We start from the raw sequence: 22,789 nt of genomic DNA, 5'->3' as shown, positions 1-22,789 counted from the left end.
GGGACAAACTCAGAAACAAGCTACTGCTTCTTCACATTGAGAGGAGCCTGCTGAGGTGGGGCATGCCTCTGATCAGGATGGCCTCCCTGGTGAGGTGTACTAGTCATATCCCGCTCGGGAGACACCTCGGGAATGACCCAGGACATGCTGGTGAGATTATGGGCACTTTCACACGAGTACTGTTTGGTCTTTTTTAAATGGTACAGAGATTTTTTTCTCAGATAATACGCTTCGTTTTGTAAATGTGAACGCGTATCCGCTTAGTTTGGAAATGTGACTGCGTATCCGAACTATAGTTCGGAGCAAACAAACGAACTCTGGTCCGCTCCAAAACCCTGGGTCTCGGTCCGCTTTAAGTGCACCCTGATTTGCTTGTGAATGCAAGCGGAGCAGGGCGCGCCTATGCTACATTACGTGCAGCTGCTGTGATGCTCCACGCTCCCTCCCCTCCCAGGAGGGAGGTATTTCCTCATCTATATTTGTCCAATCAATGAGTGCACCTTTCTTCCATGTGATATTACTCGGAAAGTTCGGTTGGCGCAGTGTGAATACTGAACCTTTTAAAGAAGTCATTTGCAAGTGTTGCTGCAAGGTAGCTCTCCAACCAGACTTTGGTCCTCTTGGTCTAATGTGAATGTGCTCTATGTCTCCTAAATGACTGGTCACCCGCCAGAAGAGTTGGATGAAGTAGCTGGGAAAAGGGGCATATGAGGTTCTTTGCTTGAAGCTGCTACACCCATGACCTGACTAATGAATGGATTTTTTATTTTTAAAATTGTATTTCAGAATATCACTGTAAAATACATGGTTGAGTCAAGTAAACGGTTTAAGATATACTGTATTGTATATTACAAATGCTTCATATCCACAATATGGTTGTTGTCAAAAAAGTAACCATATGAGTAATTAATAACAAAAAAAAGTAATGCTTAAAACATTCTTTTTCGACATTTGAAAAAATGTTGGTCTTAGATATAAAATATGGTCGAATCAAATGAAAAAAAAAAAAAAAAAAGTATAAGAACTTATATATATATATATATATATTAGGGCTGTAAAAATTTTCTCGTTAACGGGCGGTAAATAATTTTTTAAATTAATCACGTTAAAATATTTGACGCAATTAACGCACATGCCCCCGCTCAGACAGATTTAAATAACAGTACAGTGAAATGCCCACTTGTTAATTGTGTTTTATGGAGTTTTGCCGCCCTCTGCTGGCGCTTGGGTGCGTCTGATTTTATAGGCTTCAGCACCCATGAGCATTGTGTAAGTAATTATTGACATCAACAATGGCGGGCTACTAGTTTATTTTTTTGATTGAAAATTTTACAAATTTTATTAAAACGAAAACATTAAGAGGGGTTTTAATATAAAATTTCTATAACTTGTACTAACATTTATCTTTTAAGAACTACAAGTCTTTCTATCCATGGATCGCTTTAACAGAATGTTGATAATGTTAATGCCATCTTGTTGATTTATTGTTATAATAAACAAATACAGTCTTTATGTACCGTATGTTGAATGTATATATCCATCTTGTGTCTTATCTTTACATTCCAACAATAATTTACAGAAAAATATGGCATATTTTATAGATGGTTTGAATTGCGATTAATTGCGATTAATTACGAAAATTTTAATCGTTTGACAGACCTAATAAGAAGTAGAATGTGAAAATCATTTAGAGCATAATGACAGCTGGGGACTGGGAATAAGTAAAATGATTTAATCTAGAGCAACAGTATAGCAAAAAATGGTAATCATCAAAACATGCATTCAGGCCTTTTACGCGGGCAGATGCATGAATGCTTATTGAGCAAGTTAAGCACAGGCCAAGAAAGTATGCCAGTCAACCATGGTTCCAATTGCCTATTATGAGTACTTGTCTGCTCTAATTGAGTCCAAGATACTCTTACAGATTGATTTGGGAATATACGTACAAAGCAGCCAAATTTGTCAGTGTCTTTGTTCCGAACAGCAAAGCCAGTGCAACAAAATATTGGAATGTGTGACTTTTCTCTTAGTAAGGCAGTTTACCATATGGATGAAACATCAAACAGACAGAGCCTCCTTAATCACTTTCATTCAGGTCAGAGGGTTTATAAATCTCTTCGGTTTCAAGCCTAAATGAAAAAGTTGATTCTGCAGCCTTAAAAGTAAAGGCCCTTTAAACATTTTAAAACTATTGTCATATGCAAACCCCCCAGCAATATGCCTGTGACCTAGTTTTGATTTTGAAGCCTAATTTCATTACAAGATTTTGCTGGTTTTTAAGGTTCACTGAAACACTTTAGAGCCACTTCAGAAAGAGAGGACTATCAGAAATAATGGCGCATCCATTATAGAATAGGTGTTGTCATTTTGACTAATGGTAACACAGGACCTTAACTTTTTACAAGCTTCCTACATATGGATGACCTTTGGGAAAGTGTTGGGGTAGCATGAGACATATACTGAAACCTACTGTTATATGAGGCCTAATTAGCAGTCCGACTCTAATCTTGAGTGGCAGTCCAGGTTGCACTGTTATTAGAGTATGGTGGCCTAATCTGCGAGCACGGCTACCGTTACTCTGGACTAAGACAAATTTTAGACATTCCTGAGGTCTTTGCTTTTTAATTCTACAAAGACAGTCCAATAGCAGCTCTGACTTTTGTGTGAAAAACAAAGGCAAATTCCCATACACTGGTGCCTTGCGACAAGAGTTAGCCAACCATATTTGGGGGGGAAAATAATGCTGAAAATAGCTTTTTTTCCCCTAAATAAATCAACCTTTTTTAGGGGTTATTTTTTTCTCTTTTGGATTTAATAAGGCTGAGCCTGACACCACCCAAAATCATATTTGCCTTTGCATATTACACATTTGTTTTTCTGTCATCTACCATTTATACATCACAAACACTGGCTTACTTCTAGTGCCTCCACAGGTGTGAGGATCTCCTCAGGGTAGAGCTTTTGTGTGCTGCCATCACCATAAGCTCACAAAATACACTTGTAATCCTGTCAGGATTTCTCCATCTTCTTCCGTTTCTTTAGCTTTCTTTCATATATGAACACATGTGCACACATGCACAAACTCACAAACACATAGGGCATAGTACACACAGAATAATATAAATCAAAAAGGTATTGAATCAATGTTAGACATCGCTGAGGTTGCATTCAGGGACTGTAAAGTCCCCCAATATCCCCAAAAATAAGAGTATAATGGCAACCAGTTCAGGGTGTCCCCTGCCTACAGCCCGTAGTTAGCTGGGATAGGCTCCAGCACCTCCGCGACCCTCGTGAGGAAAAGCGGCATGGGAAATGAATGAATGAATTACAAAAACAAAACAAAAAGAATTAAATATGAAAATTATTTACTCATAGCTGATATATGAAACCATGGAAAAAACATGGAGAGCTGGAGGAATGGCTTTTTTTTTTTTTTTTTTTTTTAAACAAATATAATCACTTCAGACATGTCTAATCAGACAGAGCTGGAATTTAGTGGTTCAGTCCTAATACACAACATACACATCCATTGATCTATCATCAGCAATAGAAATCTCAGACAGACAAAAAAACACAATTATAAATGTAGAGTATAAATCTAGCAACTAAAATGCTGCAGTGTAGGGAATTTTACTAGCAAATCAATTGAGCTAAGAACTGTTTTAGACAATATTCAAGTCGAAGTCAATTAGAAGGTACTTGTACAAGGGTACTGAGGAAAATCGAGCAGTTCAAAAGTTGGTTCCAATTAATTAATTAATAATTAATAATTAATTAATTAATTTCCCAATTGGTTCCATGCAACATGACAGATCTAGGCGTAAGAACCCAAACACGGAATATGAAAATTTATCATATAATCCCGGCAGCAGCCGTGTTGGATGTTTCTTAACAAAACCGATGTGCCGTTTGCACCGTGTTACATCACCCATGACGAATGTGTCAAAACAGTAATTTTTCAAGTGAAAATGCGAAACAACTGCAGGTGTACAAGTGAATAACTTTTAGCAATTGAATAGTGTAAATTCAAATAGCGTAGTTTTACAGTTGGACGCACAATAGGTGGAACTAAATTCCCTTTCGAGTCATTTTCCTTCATGGCTAATAGCCGACACTAACGTCTTCGAATTTGGGAAGGCTAAGAGTTTTATTTTTATTTATTTTTTTTGTCCCACCTGCTAAAAAATAAATGTGATTGGTGAATTTGCCCATCACTCTCCATACCAACGCACATCACTTTGGCTTTAGCTTGGCCTTTCCCTAGATTTATCACCACATAACTAGGTCTTGTTAGAGATGAAAAATTCTGATTGGATAATATGCTTTCAGGATAGTAAACCTTTCATTGCTGATGTGAACTTAAAAATAGAATAGCCTGGCAAGACAGCCTGACTTACGCCATGTACAAGAAACATACATGGCAAATCAATCTGGTCTTCTGTGGTTTGAGCTGGACTTCAAAATTGATAATAGAGGTGAGGCCTAACAAGCACAGACTGAATCTCAAAGAACTATTCAAAGAAGCACTGATGTCATGGAAACGCAAAGTGAATCACGCTGTTGGTTATTAGTCAATTTGTAGTCTATCCATTCTGATTAAATGAGCTTGTACCATGTACTTGGTGTATTGTTGCATACACTAATTGTTTTTGTATAGAGATTGATCAGTAAAAGTACGTTCGAAAGATATACATTTCACTTTGACTTGTTCTGACAGCAAGTCGAAGCGTTTGTTTTGGTGTTCTATCGCACATCGGACGAGACTACTTTGTACAAGCAATGGCAGGACGCTGAAAAAAAGCGCCATCTAGTTCCCTACAGCTTCTTTACACACAACATCTTCCAAAACTACCTGGAGTGTACAAAATATTCACCATTGCTCCCCTTCATGACATGTCCATCTCCATGTGCTGTGATTTGCCTGTATAGTAGATAGGATCAGAGAGGAAGTCCAATTGAAACCACAGAAGACCAGTATGACTTGAAAGTCTGGCTGGTTTGAAGGGGAACAATAGATATGACAATCACATATAAAAGGCAATTTGTTGGTGTACTTATGAAATGTAAAATTGTAATTAGTATTTAAAATACGTTACTCGTTTTATGTATATATTTTTTAATGGTTTTACTGGCTAAGAATTCTTTTTTTTAGTCATTCTCTGAAGACGTAGAAGGCCCGAGGGGGGCCAAAAAGAGCCAGGGGGGGAATTTTGTCAAATACAAGACTAGACACGTACAGTGGGGAGAACAAGTATTTGATACACTATCAATGTTGGCAGTGTATCAAATACTTGTTCTCCCCACTGTATATTATAACACCAGATGTTTATCAAACGGTACAATATTGGTCCGTAGGTACCATAGTTTTTCAGCTGACCACCAGCGGTACTTATTAAACACGCCGTATCTGTGTTTTGCAGTGAGTTCCAAGTTTGTATAGTTTAATTCTGATGATGATGACCAGAAAATGCACAAGAAAAGGATTGCATTGCTAGAGCTTGCCAAGCTTTGCAAGAAAAAATAACTAACAATTGTTAACCATATGTCAAGCAGAAACAAAAACTCTGGTTTGTAGGTGAGGCCAAAGTGCACCTGCGGAAGGATTAAGGGGTAGCGTGTCTTTCAGATCTGTGGATGTCATAATTGTCAACTGTGGGCCTGTGAAGCCCTTTGAGATATTTGTTGTGGTTAACACTCAGCATTTTATTTTAACTTCTAAGCGCTTAATTTCTAAATACAACATCACATGACATTTCAGAAAGCAGTCCAGCCATGTGCAAAAATGACATTTTAACTTTTATTAGAGAAAGACACAGACTTATTGGTGGACATGAGAAACAGCTTACTCTAGTATCTTGCAAATTAGTACACCAATCTTTATTAACTGAACAGGGAATTTCTGTCTTTTATCCAATTTCTTCAAAGGGAACCTCAGGTTTAAAGACTTGTAGGCTCTAATAAGCCACAATTGTTCTCTTTTACTAAAATATGTTATTAGAAACACATAAAATTCTTCCATTGATTTAAAAAGCTATAACATTTAGTACATATTTTGACCTACGGAGGGCACCATGTTTTGTGTGCGCAATGGATGCTCAGGATGATGACGTAGTTTGCCACTGTCACTAGACGAACACTACCAGTGTTCTGCAATTCCTTCTACGTGGCGAGACATCCAACACATGCACACATCGGTTAAAAGCGGCGAGTACTTACTATATGTTTTTTGATTGAGTCTTTTATTACCTTTTCATTGCCTCAAAATACTTTTAAGCATTGTGTTTCCTTGTGGTAGCTTCAAAGCAGATTGTTGATCTGTTGACCACATCAGTCACGTAGCACATTTAAACCACCCTGATTTGATATTACTATGGTTGGATATTTTCTTAAGGCATGTTTAGTATGTTCTCTCTGTATGCATCTAAATAAAACAAGCTGAAAGCGCATGATAGTACTTTAAGTGTCAAATTCACCTTTTGTAGGACGTTTCGCCGGTTTAGCACATTTTGGCAGAACACCGGTTTTGTCCTACTCTCGTCTTGTCTCATCCCGGCTATCCTCTTCATTTTGCTTTCGCTGCTCGTTTTGTGAAATATCGACTGTGCGGGTCATGCTCATTAATGTTCCTCTCGGGTTCAAATTGAAAGGGCTGAACAGATGAAATGTTTATGTTGCTAGAGTCACACTCTGGAAGCCCGGCAGCATAACCCAGTGATGTCACCGCCCTGTGACGTCAACAACAATGGCGACCTACTAGTTAAACTAATTTTACAAATTGTATAAAAACAAAAACATCAAGAAGGGTTTAAATATACAATCATTTTAGGATGGAATCTAAGCTAACAGTTTCTAAGTCAAAGTTAAGAGTCAGTGGTACAATAAGCAGTGCCATTCAGTTGTCAAGCCATTATACTATTGTATCAAGAGACAATGATGTAGCTTTTTCTTGACGCCACAGGTTGTGTTGACTGTTTTTGCAGGCTTTCACACCAGTTTTAATAAATAAAAACCCTTGGCCTTGGATGGAGCCAATCTTATTCAGGCTTAAGACAAGCAAAACAATTTCCTTGACACCAACTTACAGTACGTGCATTCCAGAATATTAAACAGCACTAACAGCCACTTTCGCAATGAATGTTCTATGTGGCCTCCTTGCACACGCACACACATTCACCTAAGTGGAATACTTACAGATGTACATTATGTGGACACAAATGCAGCATTCAGTTGGGAACAAAACAGCATGGGCAAACATGCACTTTTTGACTTGTTTTGGCTGGAACAAATGCGTCCCTACGAGGAATGCCTCTCAGCTTCTTTTCTCTCCATTCAGTACAAACAACTTCACGGTGTGATAAAAGACAACATTTTCCAGAGAGCCTCTTCCCCCCACACTGCTTCACATTTTGGCCCCAAGTTCTCCTTCTCTTCCACCCCCTCCTTTAGTGTGCTCTCTGCCGAAAGGGCATTCTTATTTCATTAGAGTCTTGAAGGCCAAGAAGGTAAACAAAACCTCAGCAATCACTAGCAGGGCATATGCAAGCAACAATCACGACCTGGGCATATGCAACCAACAAGCCAATCAACATCCAGTGTTCTTACAAACATTCACATTTATACCTGGATTGCTCAAACCAACTTTGCCAAATGGAATTTCAAAACTCAGTTTATGAGGAGTACAAAAGGTGGCCTCACATTGGGAGTCAAGGGAGCATCACTCAAATAAAGCATGAATGCTTGCAGTAAACACTTTGATGTCCGGACAGATACACAGATCTCTGGCTATTCCTCTGTCTATTTGGCTATCTGTGCTGTCATCTCTGTTTGTTCATATTAGCGAGAGCTCACTCCGGGACAGGATATGGGGATTAGATCTGGCCTTATTGCGCTGTAGCTACACACCACTAAATAGCTCCCATCTGTTCTTCCATAAAGGGTGGCTAACTCACGTTAGCTGTGCTCGCATTGCACACTGCCAGAACAACTGCTGTGGATAGATGAACTGCACTGATATTGGTAGCCACAACACCACTCTGCGCTAAAGGCTAATGTGGCTGGCTTATTGTATTAGATTGGGATAAGAAGAACCAATACACACACATTAATGCACGCATATACACACCATCAGCATATCTGATTGAAGATAGCGTACCAGCAGTCAAGACTCTGAGTCTTGCGTTTTACCTTGAAGAAATATATATATATTAGAAAGCAGCGCAAGGAAAAAAGGGAGGTGGAAAGAACATGATGGAAAAAAAAGATGGAACGGTGGGAAGAGGGAGAATTGGAGCAGTGTGGTTGTTCAAGACGGTGAATCTTGACACTGCTGGCTTCACGGCACACATGGACGACATTACAGGCTATGTAGACTGCTACACCGTGCATGGCAATGCTGTTGTGCACTAGCACACACAAAACTAAACCTATCATGGGTACACAGTGGAAAGACAAACCATTTGCTCCAATACACTTACAGAATTGTAATCCTTAAAGCACAGTCAGGGCAAAGTGCATAATGACTAAGTCACTGAGGTTAGAAAGACAATCCGCTTGTGATGGTCCACCTGTGGATTATTGGGGGGAATTAATGAGATTCATTGGAAAGTATGAGCATACAATGCCGCCTGCTATTCCCTTCACTTGCCACATAAAAACACAGGCACCCTTCTTTTCAGGCCTACTCAGTTCTGTATCTCTTCATCCATGTTTCCTTCCCGCCTGACTTTTTATTTTAAACACACATGTATTAACGCCAAGAAAACCATAGCACAGGCCTCTTTCATCAAGTCTGTGTTGGAAGGCATGTTGTTGAGTCTATTGGGGGGGTGTTAATATAAAACTCCCACAACAGGAATTACCCTTTATGACTCTGCATTCTTTATTTTATGCTTTTTCAGCTTGCAGTCTTAAAAAACATCATGACTGTTCAGTGTTGTATTGTAATTACCCCACACACGGGAACACAACAGGGTAGGGGAGTATGGTAAAATTTTACTATAAATGAAAAAAAGGCTCGGGGTAGACTGACTTGTCCATCTCTGGTTTCTGTCAATGTGTCGTTTTTATCACCGCTCGACCCTGGTACACCCACATTAGGCCGCTTGGTGCATTTAGATGTAATAGCGCAAAGTCGCCTATATAACCATGCAGACAGTGAATGGAAAGCACTCAAAAGCATGCACATGTCCTTTCACTATAAAGGTTGCAATAAACCACTGAATGCTATTTAGTCAGCGGAAATTCATAAGTAATGGGAAAAGGTGCTTTTATACTACTTTTGTCAGAGTTGGGAAATGGTTTGGTTTACTTTGGTTAAATCAGCATGTCTAGCAAGTGATTACAATCAAGTATGGGTACTCACAATGTTCCAACGATGATGCCGAATTATGCCCAAATGCCCTCTTCATCTTCCTGAGATATAAAACAGGGGACACACATCATGTCAGTATAACATTTTAAAAGCATACTTTCCATACACAAAGGGTAAAGTAAAATATAAACATTTTAAAAAGCACCTTATCCGAATTGTAACATTCTCATAGATTTGGAAAGTCCCTTTCAATATTCATCATAGTGGCTGTATATTTGTAGGCACATGTCCTTAGCGTCCTGTGTCGTCACTGTCATTACAAATGCTGCCTGTTGTGTTCAGTCAATGATTATGTCACATAAGGGGTTAAATGTGGGTCTCTGCTAGAAGTATAACCTATAGCTCCCAATATTTTTCTCTGATTGGCAGCCGGATTTTGATGAATCTACATGTAACTGTCCCCCACTGTAACTCCATCTGTTTGGAAAGGCCAGAGCTTGAGCTCTGAAAGCTACATGCAACCTACACTGAACCTTTGATTTTTGACAGTCGTTCCAAAAACATCCCTCTATTCCTTAGCTGCAGTTGACCAAAGTCAATTAGCTGTTTATAAGTAAGTCTGTCGCCAGCCACAAAAATAAAAGGTCCGGTGTGGATCTAATTTTATAGTTGGTGTCATTTACATTTTGTTTTGTGTTTATATGCACGTGCGCATGCTAAGCCTATTTGAAGAATGTCAAGATATACTATAAATGTGCTATATGTAGAACAATTATATAAGAGATGTTTTAGGAGTGAAAGTGAAAGTACTTCAGGTAAGAAGCTCATCAGTGCAGATATTTATCCTATTGGTGCGTTCGATGAAGTAAAATATTCCGAGTTCGATGTGCCAATGCGACGCTCTTATTGGTTGGATTCGCAGGCACACTTTGTGTTAACTGACACCACTATTTACAGCCAATAGGAGCGTCACTTTGGCACATCGAACGCACCAATAGGAAAGCCGCGCTGAAACAGTATTGCTGCTCCGGCATATTTTACTTCATAGGTATGTGCCGAATAAAAATATTCAAAGAGATTGAAGATGTGTGGATGGTTTTAGGGCAGAAGCCATGTTCGCGACCCTTGTTATATTACCATGTTTCACCCATAAAATCCCCCAAAAATCCAGCTGTGGCCAGTCAAAGCTGTGTCTTGACACTCGGTGATACATGCTACATGGAGTTTTTGGATCGAAACAAGGTAAGTACACGATAATATCTCGTTAAAGTCATGGCGTCTGTAATTCTGCTCTCGCGTGCTCTCACCTCCAGATAGGGTTTTAATGTTTAAAAACATTTTAAAAAAACGCCCTCCTGTTAAAATTTTTTCTTCCCCCAGGAAATAGAGATTTTAAGCTTTCCAATGATGTATCACACATGCATATCGGACAATTTTGAAAGTTGGCTAAATTGGGGGTCTCCGAGTCAAGTCAAGTCTTCAAGTCACCTGAGTGTTTTCCGCCATATATATACAGTGCCCTCCATAATTATTGGCACCCCTGGTTAAGATGTGTTTTTTTAGCTTCTAATATATTTTTTAATTTAAATAATATGGGACCTTAATGGAAAAAAAGAGAAAAATCCAACCTTCAATACAAGTGCATTTATTCAGTGGGGAAGAAAATCCCACATAAAGAAATATTTGACATCAAATAATGTGTGTCACAATTATTAGCACCCCTGGTGTTAATACTTTGTACAACCCCTTTTGCCAACAAAACAAGGTCAGGGGACTGAGATGGCCATGGGAGGAGCTTGATTTTGTGTCTGGTGAACCATTTCTGTGTAGATTTGGCCATACGTTTAGGGTCATTGTCTTGCTGAAAGAGCCAGTGACGACCCATCTTCAGCTTTCGGGCAGAGGGCAACAGATTTTGATTTAAAATGTCCTGGTATTTTAAAGCATTCATGATGCCATGCACCCTAACAAGGTTCCCAAGGCCTTTGGAAGCGAAACAGCCCCACAGCATCACTGACCCACCCACATACTTCACAGTGGGTATGAGGTGCTTTTCAGCATGCGCATCTTTCGTGGCACGCCAGACCCACTTAGAGTGTTTGGTTCCAAAAAGCTCAATCTTGGTCTCATCTGATCAAAGCACACGGTCCCAGTTGAAGCCTGGGACCGTGTGCTTTGGGTACCCAAAAAACATTATTAGAAGCTAAAAAACACATCATAACCAGGGGTGCCAATAATTATGAACAGCTAAGATACTGCGCAGAATCCTCAAACTTCCAGGTCATTGATAGAGGACCCGAACTTGAGGATGACACAGATACCATCCTACGATGGACGTCTATTATTTATATTAATGTACAGTATACGAGTACTACCACAAAATTTTGAATACAAATTAAAGTTGTTTTATTTTTGGCAATTTAACAAACAAACAAACAAAAATTTCTAAGCCATTACACGCAAATTGACAAATCTCAAGTAGTTTGTTGTTGTTACCTTGCTGATTGAAGATTTTCAACTAATTAAAACAACAACCTTGTCAGGATATTCTATTTTTCTGAGTACGGTATTTACATACAGTTATATACCTAGATAGAATGAGAGAGTGCGAGAGATAGTAGATAGTTAGCAAGCTTTTGGGCATTTTCGTGTACCCACCAATCTTAAAATCAAACCTACACCCTTGATTGTGACATTCCTTGTGTTGATTCTAAAATAGTCTTTGTATGAGACATACTATATGTTAGTATGCAGCAACTGGCTATGACATATCCTCTAAACAGAACCAGATCCATAAATACTCATTTTGGCAGGTAATACACACAGCCAGACACATACGCACACACAAACAATCATGAGTGCCATGTGTAATTCCTAACAGATCTAAGGAAAGCAACATGTTAGTACCTACAAAAGCGGCAAAATACCTAAAGAAAGGGTTGTATAATTCAGATTTTGATAAACACTTTGAGAATGTTTTCCATTTCCTTCACGGCCTTCTGCCAAGTTTCTGGTAGTGTAGTTGGCATAGCTAAATGAGAACAATATGGACACAAATGCCTGTCAAAGTGCACAAACTTCATGCTGAGCCACAGCGTTGGGGTACATCTCAGGAGGATGAAAGCACTTCCAGTACTTGTCTCAGTCAATTATATTTCACTTCTATCTTGACAAATAACACTATAATTGCAGTACTGTATACTGACTACTGACTGTTCTTTTGGAGACATATTTATTAGTCACAGAAAGAGGGGTGACAACAATTTTCACTATTATTTATTTTGTAACATTCTTGTAAACAACAGGGCTAGATGTAGACATACAATTTCTTGATGAACAAATCAATAAATGTGTTTGAGCCACTGAAGAAACTGGTGCTGGGAAGAGGAGCAAATAAGGCGAAGAGAGAAGATCATGTGAAAGAAAAACAGAGTAATTTATCATGATTAAATGAAAGAGAAAAATAAAACGAGGTGTAGAGTCTTCTGTTTGGAGGGAAAACAGTCCCAGTGCGGGGATTTCTGTGACATTCAGACTGTGTTACCTGACATATCCCATCAGCACTGTGTATACACACATTAATACACACACATGGATGCATGCACACACCTGTAAGCATACATACAACAGTTACCCCTTGGGTGCTTCTGTGTATTCTTAGGGGATCTGAGAGCAGATACAGTGGGGCAAATAAGTATTTAGTCAACCACCAATTGTGCAAGTTCTCCTACTTGAAAAGATTAGAGAGGCCTGTAATTGTCAACATGGGTAAACCTCAACCATGAGAGACAGAATGTGGGGGAAAAAAAACAAAAAAAACTGAAAATCACATTGTTTGATTTTTAAAGAATTTATTTCCAAATTAGAGTGCAAAATAAGTATTTGACCACCTACAAACAAGCAAGATTTCTTGCTGTCAAAGAGGTCTAACTTCTAAGGCTCCACTCGTTACCTGTGTTAATGGCACCTGTTTTAACTCATTATCGGTACAAAAGACACCTGTCCACCACCTCAGTCAGTCACACTCAATCTCCACTATGGCTAAGACCAAAGAGCTGTCGAAGGACACCAGGGACAAAATTGTAGACCTGCAACAGGCTGGGAAGACTGAATCTGCAATAGGTAAAACGCTTGGTGTAAAGCAGACATGTCCAAAGTGGGACCCGGGAGCCAAATGTGGCCCGTGGTCAAATTTCATCCAGCCCCCAGCCTGTGTCATAAAATCAATAATGTCTGGCCCGCACACAGACCTAATAAATTGGTCAGCAGTACTGCTACCAGCATATGAACTAGCTTACACACTAAATGCTGCTCCTCATTTACCCACTAAAAGTCAGCAGCACTCTAAGCAACATTACCCCATGTGACCCTTTACTCCCAATTTTCTAAAATGGCGACAATCAACAACAACAACAACAAAAAAAGAATGTTGAATGTAACGGCCGACGCTTCAAGGATAGGTGGAAATTGGACTATCACTAAAATACGCAAAAACTGTGTCTGCCTCATTTGCAAAGAGACAGTCGCTGTTTTGAAAGAGTTCGATGTGAGGCGATAGTACTAAACAAGACACGCTGACATGTACGACAAGATTACAGGGAAGATACGTAGCGAGAAATTGAAGCAACTTAAAGCTAGTTTAATTTTACAGCAGCAGTATTTCGCAAGAGCCCAAGAGATGAAAGAGAACGCCACAAAGGCTAGTTGCAAGATTTTGTGGAAATTATTAATTAAAAAAATAATAATGAAGCAAATGTGACACACAGAATGGCTTGCTAAAATTTGCATAAATATATTGTTCTACGTAAAGGATCTCAGCCAAGGTCAGCCCCCCACATTTTTACCACACCGATTCTGGCCCCCTTTGCAAAACGTTTGGACACCACTGGTGTAAAGAAATCAACTGTGGGAGCAATTATTAGAAAATGGAAGACATAGAAGACCACTGATAATCTCCCTCGATCTGTGGCTCCATGCAAGATCTCGCCCCGTGGCGTCAAAATGATAACAAGAACGGTGAGCAAAAATCCCAGAACCACACGGGAGGACCTAGACAATGACCTACAGAGAGCTGGGACCACAGTAACAAAGGCTACTATCAGTAACACAATGCGCCGCCACTCAAATCCTGCACTGCCAGACGTGTCCCCCTACTGAAGAAAGTACACGTCCAGGCCCGTCTGCGGTTCGCTAGAGAGTATTTGGATGATCCAGAAGAGGACTGGGAAAATGTGTTATGGTCAAATGAAACCAAAATAGAACTTTTTGGTAGAAACACAGGATCCCGTGTTTGGAGGAGAAAGAATACTGAATTGCATCCGAAGAACACCATACCCACTGTGAAGCAAGGGGGTGGAAACATCATGCTTTGGGGCTGTTTTTCTGCAAAGGGACCAGGATGACTGATCTATGTAAAGGAAAGAATGAATGGGCCCATGTATCGAGAGATTTTGAGTGAAAATCTCTTCTTCCATCAGCAAGGGCATTGAAGATGAGACGTGGCTGGGTCTTTTAGCATGACAATGATCCCAAACACACAGCCAGGGCAACAAAGGAGTGGCTTCGTAAGAAGCATTACAAGGTCCTGGAGTGGCCTAGCCAGTTTCCAGATCGCAACCCCATAGAAAATCTGTGGAGGGAGTTGAAAGTCCGTGTTGCCCAACGACAGCCCCAAAACATCACTGCTCTAGAGGAGATCTGCATAGAGGAATGGGCCAAAATACCAGCAACAGTGTGTGAAAATCTTGTGAAGAGTTACAGAAAATGTTTGGCCTCCGTTATTTGCAACAATGGGTACATAACAAAGTATTGAGATGAACTTTTGGTATTGACCAAATACTTATTTTCCACCATGATTTGCAAATAAATTGTTTAAAAATCAAACAATGCGATTTTCTGTTTTTTTTTTCCACATTCTGTCTCTCATGGTTGAGGTTTACCCATGTTGACAATTACAGGCCTCTTTAATATTTTTAAGTGGGAGAACTTGCACAATTAGTGGTTGACTAAATACTTATTTGCCCCACTGTATAAGGAAAAGCCAGGTGGTGATAGAGTGACCTCCGTCTAGACATATATTTGTTTTTTACATGTGTGCTTTAGAAAATAGGAAGTGCTCAATGATAACAACTTGGCCAAATAAGAAGCTGGGTGACCGTGACCGAGTACATGGCATTTGCTACAACTGCTGTAAAACAAACACGTTTAAATTATCAAAGAAATATACAGTAGCCACTGTACAGTACACTTTCCTTCACCTGTCTATTTTCAAAATAATAGCCCAGTTTAAGTCAGTTTAAATACCTTATTAAACTGTCACCTCTATGGCTAAAATAGAAATATAAATCAATACATCGATTAAACTAATTCTAAAGTATTAAAATGGTTGATAAAACTGTTGTATGTATAAAATGTTGTATATTAAATAAGTATACGTTTTTTTTGTTAATATTATATAATAATGTTGCCTTTACTATTATGTTGCATTATGTTGTACAATAATATTATGTTGACCTCTTTTCCATGGAAAACTTGCCCAAGACAGAATCTTAAACAGTTTCAATAATCAAAACAAATTGAAGAAAAGATGCATGTTGATTTAAAAAAGATGACATGACATGTAGTAGATACTAAGTGACTCAAAAATATTTGAAGTTAGTCAAGTAAGATTACTTCTTTCAATTTGAAAGTGCTTTCACAAGTCATTTTTTCAAACTATTATAAAATGTCCAGAGATTCCAGTAGCATATTTGCACAGCCATTAAAGATAGCCGTCAAAAGTAAAAACAAATTTATATATTATATCAGGGGTCCCCAAACATTTTCCTGTGAGGGCCACATAACTTTTCCCTTCTCTGATGAGGGGCCGGGGTCAGTTTGTAACAGAAAAAGTGTGACTGCAGGAGTGCCTAAATGTAAAAATTTATTGTTTTTCAGAAAGCCACAATCAAATAACCCTTTCTGGATTCTTCACAGAACAAAAGTAAATAAAATAAAAAAAATTATATAATATAATTATAATAATAATAAAAACACTATTAATTAAATAGATAGTAACCAAATAACCCTCTCTGAGTTCTTCACAGAAAAGGCCAGGAAATAAATAACACTACTGAGGAAAAAAAAAAAAAAAAAATTTCAAAATGCTCTCTGGTATTGTTCAGGGGCCGGACCAAATGTGGAGGTGGGCCGTATTCGGCCCGCGGGCCGTAGTTTCGGGACCCCTGCATTATATGATACACCCATTAATCTGGGTTTAAAATAATACAAACGGCCATTTTCACATACAATGTTATTTATTCCATCACTAAAACCTGCAGGTCTGATTTTCTGCAGGCAATTCCCAGTGCATATTTTACTCCAATTTAGACAGATGTTTCAGAAACATTTACGCAATTTTGAAACCTGTAAATCTGCATATAAAAACAGACATACTGTAAGTTATTTCAGCTTGTGGAAACCCATCTCTTCATCATAACCTGCCAAACAGTCAGACATACTCAGACTTAACCCAGCTGTTTGGACTCCTTCCTTCCAGGTCAAGGCTTCATGAGGTTCTGATGCATTATGAAATATGCAGTATGTTATCATCTAATGTCTTTCATAATTAAAAGTGGAATATTTGAAAATGTATTTTCCCTAGTAGCATTTTCACCTGGTGAGAAATTATTAGCTTGTGACACACACTCAAAGTGATGCAAATACTCAGGTGTGTAGTGTTCATATAAAGTACAGTGTAACATTTAAACAGACACACTAAGAAGTCTCAGGCCCAAGTTTTGTCCTCGATCTGTGTGCTAATGATAACCAGATAGGGAAAAATATGTCATCAAAGAGATTTATGATCCTAATTAAATCTATGAACAAATTGTATATTCGTCTGTAATGACGTGGCTAGGAGTGTCAACTTTGAGGGGGAGGAACACAAGTAGATATGTTTTGTTATTAAGACACAAAAAAAATGTCTACAGCTGTGAAATGATAAGAACCTGAAGTGGTCACTGATGTGTGTTTGTGTGAACATTCAACCTGACCTGGTCCATAGGGCGTCTGTGGTTGGCATGGGGGTGTCTAGGGAGGCTTCGGTGATGTACATTTGCTGAGTGCAAGTGGTGGGAAAGGTGGGGATTATTTTGAGGGTGAATGCGATCTTCCTCATAGTTATCAGCCATCATCTTCATTCTGCTCTGAGTCTGCAGAAACAAAAAATAACAAAACAAAACAGTTTATTAGGGTGCCGGTGGGCTTTCTCACGGGGTAGAACATGTTGAAAGCCATCAGCGATGTTCAAAGCATCAGTGCTGACACTACTTGACAGGTGATAAATTGGGTAAGTCGGAGTTCCTGATGGAAACACCATAAGTCTGTCAAATATTATCCATTTCATGGAGCACCACTTAAAAGAATAAGACAAATGGCAGTAAGAAAGGTTAGTAAGCGTTGCATGATGCCTGAGGCTTCAGACGTTCTCACACTTGCATTTTAGATTCCATAGACTAAAGTTATGCTCAAATATCTGTCGTCTAAGATGCCCAAAAATGGCATTCCTTGTGTGTTTGTGTAAGAGTGTGTATGTGAAATAAGCTGTCATCCAGCTAACATTTCTACATAGAAGCGCGATAAAAGCCCACAATAATGGACATTAGGCTGACTTGTGTGAGGCCAGCTGTCAGGGAGATAGACGTAAGCTACGTTTCCACTAAGCAGACTGGTATGAGTCAGGTATAACATTTCCGTAGCACACCCTCAAATATTGTTGATTTCAACCGCCAAAGGTTTACAATTAAGGAAGGCGGCGATCTGCGCAGGTAGGGGATGTTGCGTCAGTATGACATCATATTAAACGTGAGAAACTTCCAACCAAGTAAACACAATCGTGAATTACCCCACCCCTACTCTTTCCTGGCTTTTTGTCACAATAAAGGCAAGAAAAGCTCAAGCTGGGTATGAGAGAAGACTTGCCTGGTATACCAGACTCACCGCTGTTCCATTGATTGAGTCTGGCGACCGTCCGGCGGATCAAATTCCGAGGGCGGAGCAAGCCACAGCAAACAGACAGTGGAGTGGACCAATCAGCGACGGGCAGACGTGACGTTGTTAAAGCGAGAAGTAATTAGCGTGAGAGGAGAATGGAGAAGTTTATTTAACATGGCTAGCGCGAGCCATGTTGACTGTTGTCAATGACTTGTTTCAATGTGTTTTTGGTAATTTAAAACTGGTTTTACCGCGGATTGGAACATATTCTCGGCTCTTCCGTTCGCCATCTGTGTTGTTGTAGACACGACTTTAGGCGCGCAAGAGTGACGTTACTCGTTAAGAACACGTCACGCAAATAAACGAATCTGACTGGACGATTGATTTTGTACCTTGCTCGAGAGGCCGTTAATGGGCTGGGCCCCAGACTATTTCTCACACTGTTTGAAAAATACAGGGAGAATAGTCTGGCTGTGCCAGGCAAAGAGAAGACTGCAAGCAGCAGGGAGGAACTGAAACAATGACAGAAACGACGGGAATAACTTGTTGGGGGAACAAAGTATCATACATAAACATCAATTTTACACTGAATACCCTTGTTATTGACAAATTGTCAAAATCTGTTAAAAACTAATGCATTTCTATAAATGGCACTCATGTCATGTAATTGTACCATATTTTTGGACTTTAAGTTGCAGTTTTTTCCCATAGTTTGGCTGGGGGTGCGATTTATACTCTGGCGCGACTTATGTGTGAAATCATTTACATGTTATTTTGGTGTTTTGGAGTGACACTGATGGTTTGGTAAACTTGTTAGCATGTTTTTATGCCATTGTTATCTGAACTCTTAATAGCTATGTTACGTTAACATACCAGCCACGTTCGCATTTCGTTGTTCATGGATCAAAATCAAATCAAATCAAATCAAATTTATTTATATAGCCCTTTACAAAACCCGAAAGGTCCCCAAAGTGCTTTACAACAAAGAGAAACATGGCACATAGTAAATAAAAGGCAGGAAAATGTTATAAAATGACATTAGGAAGAAAAGAAAAGAAAAAAAACGAACCATCGCATCACGATTAGTCAGACACCAAACAAAACAATAAAACAGATAAAATCCGAAAACATTAAAAACCCTAAAGAAATAAAACCAGGCTAAACTAATCTTGGGGAAAGGCGAGTCTAAAAAGGTGTGTCTTTAAACGAGATTTAAAAAGGCCCAAATTTGTAGTGGTGCGGATTTCCGGGGGAAGACTATTCCATAACCTGGGTGCAGCAACCGCAAATCATATAACATTTTCATACTGTACACTTATTCAGCATGTTGTTCTCTCTTGTATTTTAAATTTCCTTTCAAGATGACATTTCTGTTCTATGTGTTGGATTTTATCAAATAAATTTCCCCCAAAATTGCGACTTATACTCCGGTGCGACTTGTATATATATATATATATTTTTTTTTTTTTACCTCTCCATTGCGCATTTTTGGGCTGGTGCGATTTATACTCAGGTGCGACTTATAGTCCGAAAAATACAGTAATTTAGGAAAGGATCACAGAAATCCCTCTACAGCAATACATGTCTATAGATCTATGTCTATGATCTTTCACTTTCCAACGGTTTGGGCCTTGGACCCGGCAAACACAAACTAACATTTTCAGGGTATTACTATTCTTTCAGTCATTGATAGATAAAGCTGATTTCTCCAATTATTTCCTGCTTTTTTGTTCATAAAATGTAATAGTTTGTGCTCTTTTCAATGTGAGTTTCCTCTGAACAATTTATGCTAGACGGAAAATCCCATGTGCAACAAAAATGAATTGACAAAATACATACCCTTGGTCAAAGGTTTTCAGAATCTTTCTCATTCAACTGAACGGTGAAAAAGTCTAAAAACTTATGACTTTCCCATCGAGGTACTATTGAAGAGAGATGAGACTTGGTTGTGTTTTGTTAATAAAGGTAAATGAGGTTTAAAAAAAAATAAAATAAAAAAATAAACGTGATGCAAAATGTAAAATATATAAATGAATAAATGACATCTGTGTTGTAACTCTTGGGAGGAAAATGTTTGCTGTAGCAACGGGCTTCACTAGTGCACACGTCTGTCTCGCTGTATTTTGACTGAAACATTGCAAAAAATAACACGTTAATTACACTTACAAAACTATACATACGATAGAAAACAATAGAAGATGAAAGAATGGACATGAAACAGCTGAGTGGCCAAAAGCCAGTTGCTCAATAGCTTGCCACCATCACCAATAGACCCTACTCACGTGACGTCACAACCACGCCCCCGCGCCATGTTGTCCGGATACTAGTCATGTTAATGCATTAGCGCTTCGCAAATTCCTCCTATTATGGCGTGTTTTTCTGCTCGTTAACATTAATAATCAAAATGGTGAAGTCGTGTGTGGCGGTCAGTTGCAAAAACAGAGAAGATAGACGGAGAGACTTGAATTTTGACCGTATTCCGAGAGACCTGAACAGGAGACCGAGATTGACTGCTGCAATTCGACGAGAAAACTGGGCTCCAAACGACTACCACAGATTATGTAGTAGTCATTTTATATCTGGTAAGATGCATTTAATATATATTTAGAGGGTTTTTGGGCTGACAACCACAATTAAGATCATTGCTAGGCTAATCGCCGACAACATACACTCAGACGTTGTGAATGAACTACCTGAAAATATATAATTATAAGGGGATAATCAGACAGTTGTCATACAATTAATTTACAATTTCACTATTGAGGTCAAAAGCCAAAAAATAAATTCAACTAGGGACAATCTGGAGTAGTGCTATCGCACTTCATATTTATAACGTATTATATATATGTATATAGTGAGAGTGCTATCGCTAAACCATATAAACATTAAAAGCCCTAGCTCCATTGACAAATGATATGAAATACATTAGACTTGACAGTGGATGTTAGCAAGAACAAAAGATTTTGAATTGAAAATTTCGTAACTCACCTTCCGAGCACAAGATTCCTGCCGAATTTTTGTGTACGAGGACCTGTTTCACCCAACCAGCAACGTAGCATTTATAAGCCTCCAAGCTCTTAAAGTTTTTCAAACTTTCGTGAGAATAGGCTGATTTTGTGTGGACAAGATTGTTGTAAATATCAGGATATCAGATGTCAGGCGAAGCCAGCGGGTCGAAAAACATCGATTTAGGCATCAAATACGGATCTGGCAAATGGATAAACTGAAGCTTTTCAACGTAACGCCTTTTATGCAACGGATCCAATGAGTTTACAACGTCAGATAACACCGGGGCTTCCATGAATTGCTCTATAACTTGCTCGACTAATTGAAAACAATGAGAATAGGTCTGAAAAAGAGGTACAATATGGCAGCCGGAGACAGCGACACGCCCATTTTGTGACGTAGGTGAGTAGGGTCTATACAAGCCACAAAGAGGACAAAGTGGCTTTAACCTGAGAAAGACTTTTCACATTTGGATCCCAGCTGAAAGAATCATGTTTGGTTATTTGAAAAAAAAAAACCGACAAAATTTCACTGACATGGGGGAAGACATTTTGTCAATGTCGGTATTATTTTAGCCAATCAAAGTGGGTATCCCAAATTTCCCACCCCTTATTGTTATTTCATTAACACTCATTATGACATGTACCGGTGTTAAAATTGTTTAGTGTGTGTGTGTATATAATGTATATCTACGCATTCCAAGTGTATTATCCAAATTGGGGAAACATTCCCATAAGTTAAACTATCATACCAAACCCGCACCAGACCGCTTGTTGGAAATGCAGCTTTATTGGCAGGTTGAGGTCTTAATTTGCTTCAAATATATTTCCCATAGGTGGACAGAGCTGTTGGTGCAATCATGTTGAAACAGAAGATGATTCAAAGCACATCTGTACATGCCACAATTGCATTATTATGTGGCATTTGTTTAATCAACCTTTAATGAAGAGACCACACCAAGCCATGGTCAGAATCAATATAGCGGCTTTGTCCTCGGGCTGTATCTAAGATAAGCAGTGACGGCCTAATGATTAAGGGAATAGGCGGGAAGGTTCACAAGAGAGGATGTGGTCCATCTTAAAGAGCTTAAGTATTCAATGGAAAGAGCTACTTAGATAAGGCAAGCACCTTGACACCATGGTTAGAGGTAGGAGGTTTCAGACAGACACCAGGGCAGTTAAAGAGTACATTGAAGTTGCCTGCGCTTCATGACTTCAGGCGTTGACACTCCCAGGTGTGACTAGGTGGAGAAACAGTTACACAGAAGACACCTATCATTGAGACTGGGACAATTCCACACTACACACTTTATTGTCCTGAAGCAGCCCACACATACCCCCCAAAAACATTGATGCTTATGAAGAACTATGTTGTGTTATTGGCTTTTTTTCAGATTCAGATTGAGATTCAAAAAACTGAAGATACAGTAAATGTTCAGTCAAATCATAGTTTACACATTCCAAAGGATTATTTCTATCAAATTAGAAGTCCAATATTTGT

The 22,789-nt window shown here is 39.0% G+C and overlaps 1 protein-coding gene across 9 annotated transcripts in view; it reads right to left on the bottom strand.

Annotated features, from left to right (window-relative positions):
* LOC130907988 (ERC protein 2-like) overlaps positions 1–22,789 on the bottom strand; it is a 244,298-nt gene that overhangs the window by 66,922 nt on the left and 154,587 nt on the right. For 8 of the 9 annotated variants that reach the window (XM_057823634.1, XM_057823594.1, XM_057823565.1 and 5 more), the window contains 2 exons: positions 17,344–17,502; positions 9,362–9,411 (listed from right to left, as the gene is read on the bottom strand). In XM_057823634.1, coding sequence (XP_057679617.1) covers positions 9,385–9,411; positions 17,344–17,502 — 186 coding nt within the window. In that variant the 3' untranslated portion in view covers positions 9,362–9,384. Of the gene's footprint in view, positions 1–9,361; positions 9,412–17,343; positions 17,503–22,419; positions 22,530–22,789 lie in introns of those variants that run through there. The other variant, XM_057823603.1, reaches the window with a different exon arrangement.

This window comes from Corythoichthys intestinalis, chromosome 2 (assembly GCF_030265065.1).
Source record: "Corythoichthys intestinalis isolate RoL2023-P3 chromosome 2, ASM3026506v1, whole genome shotgun sequence".
In the NCBI taxonomy this organism is placed as follows: Eukaryota; Metazoa; Chordata; class Actinopteri; order Syngnathiformes; family Syngnathidae; genus Corythoichthys; species Corythoichthys intestinalis.
This window is presented reverse-complemented; position numbering and strand designations above follow the sequence as displayed.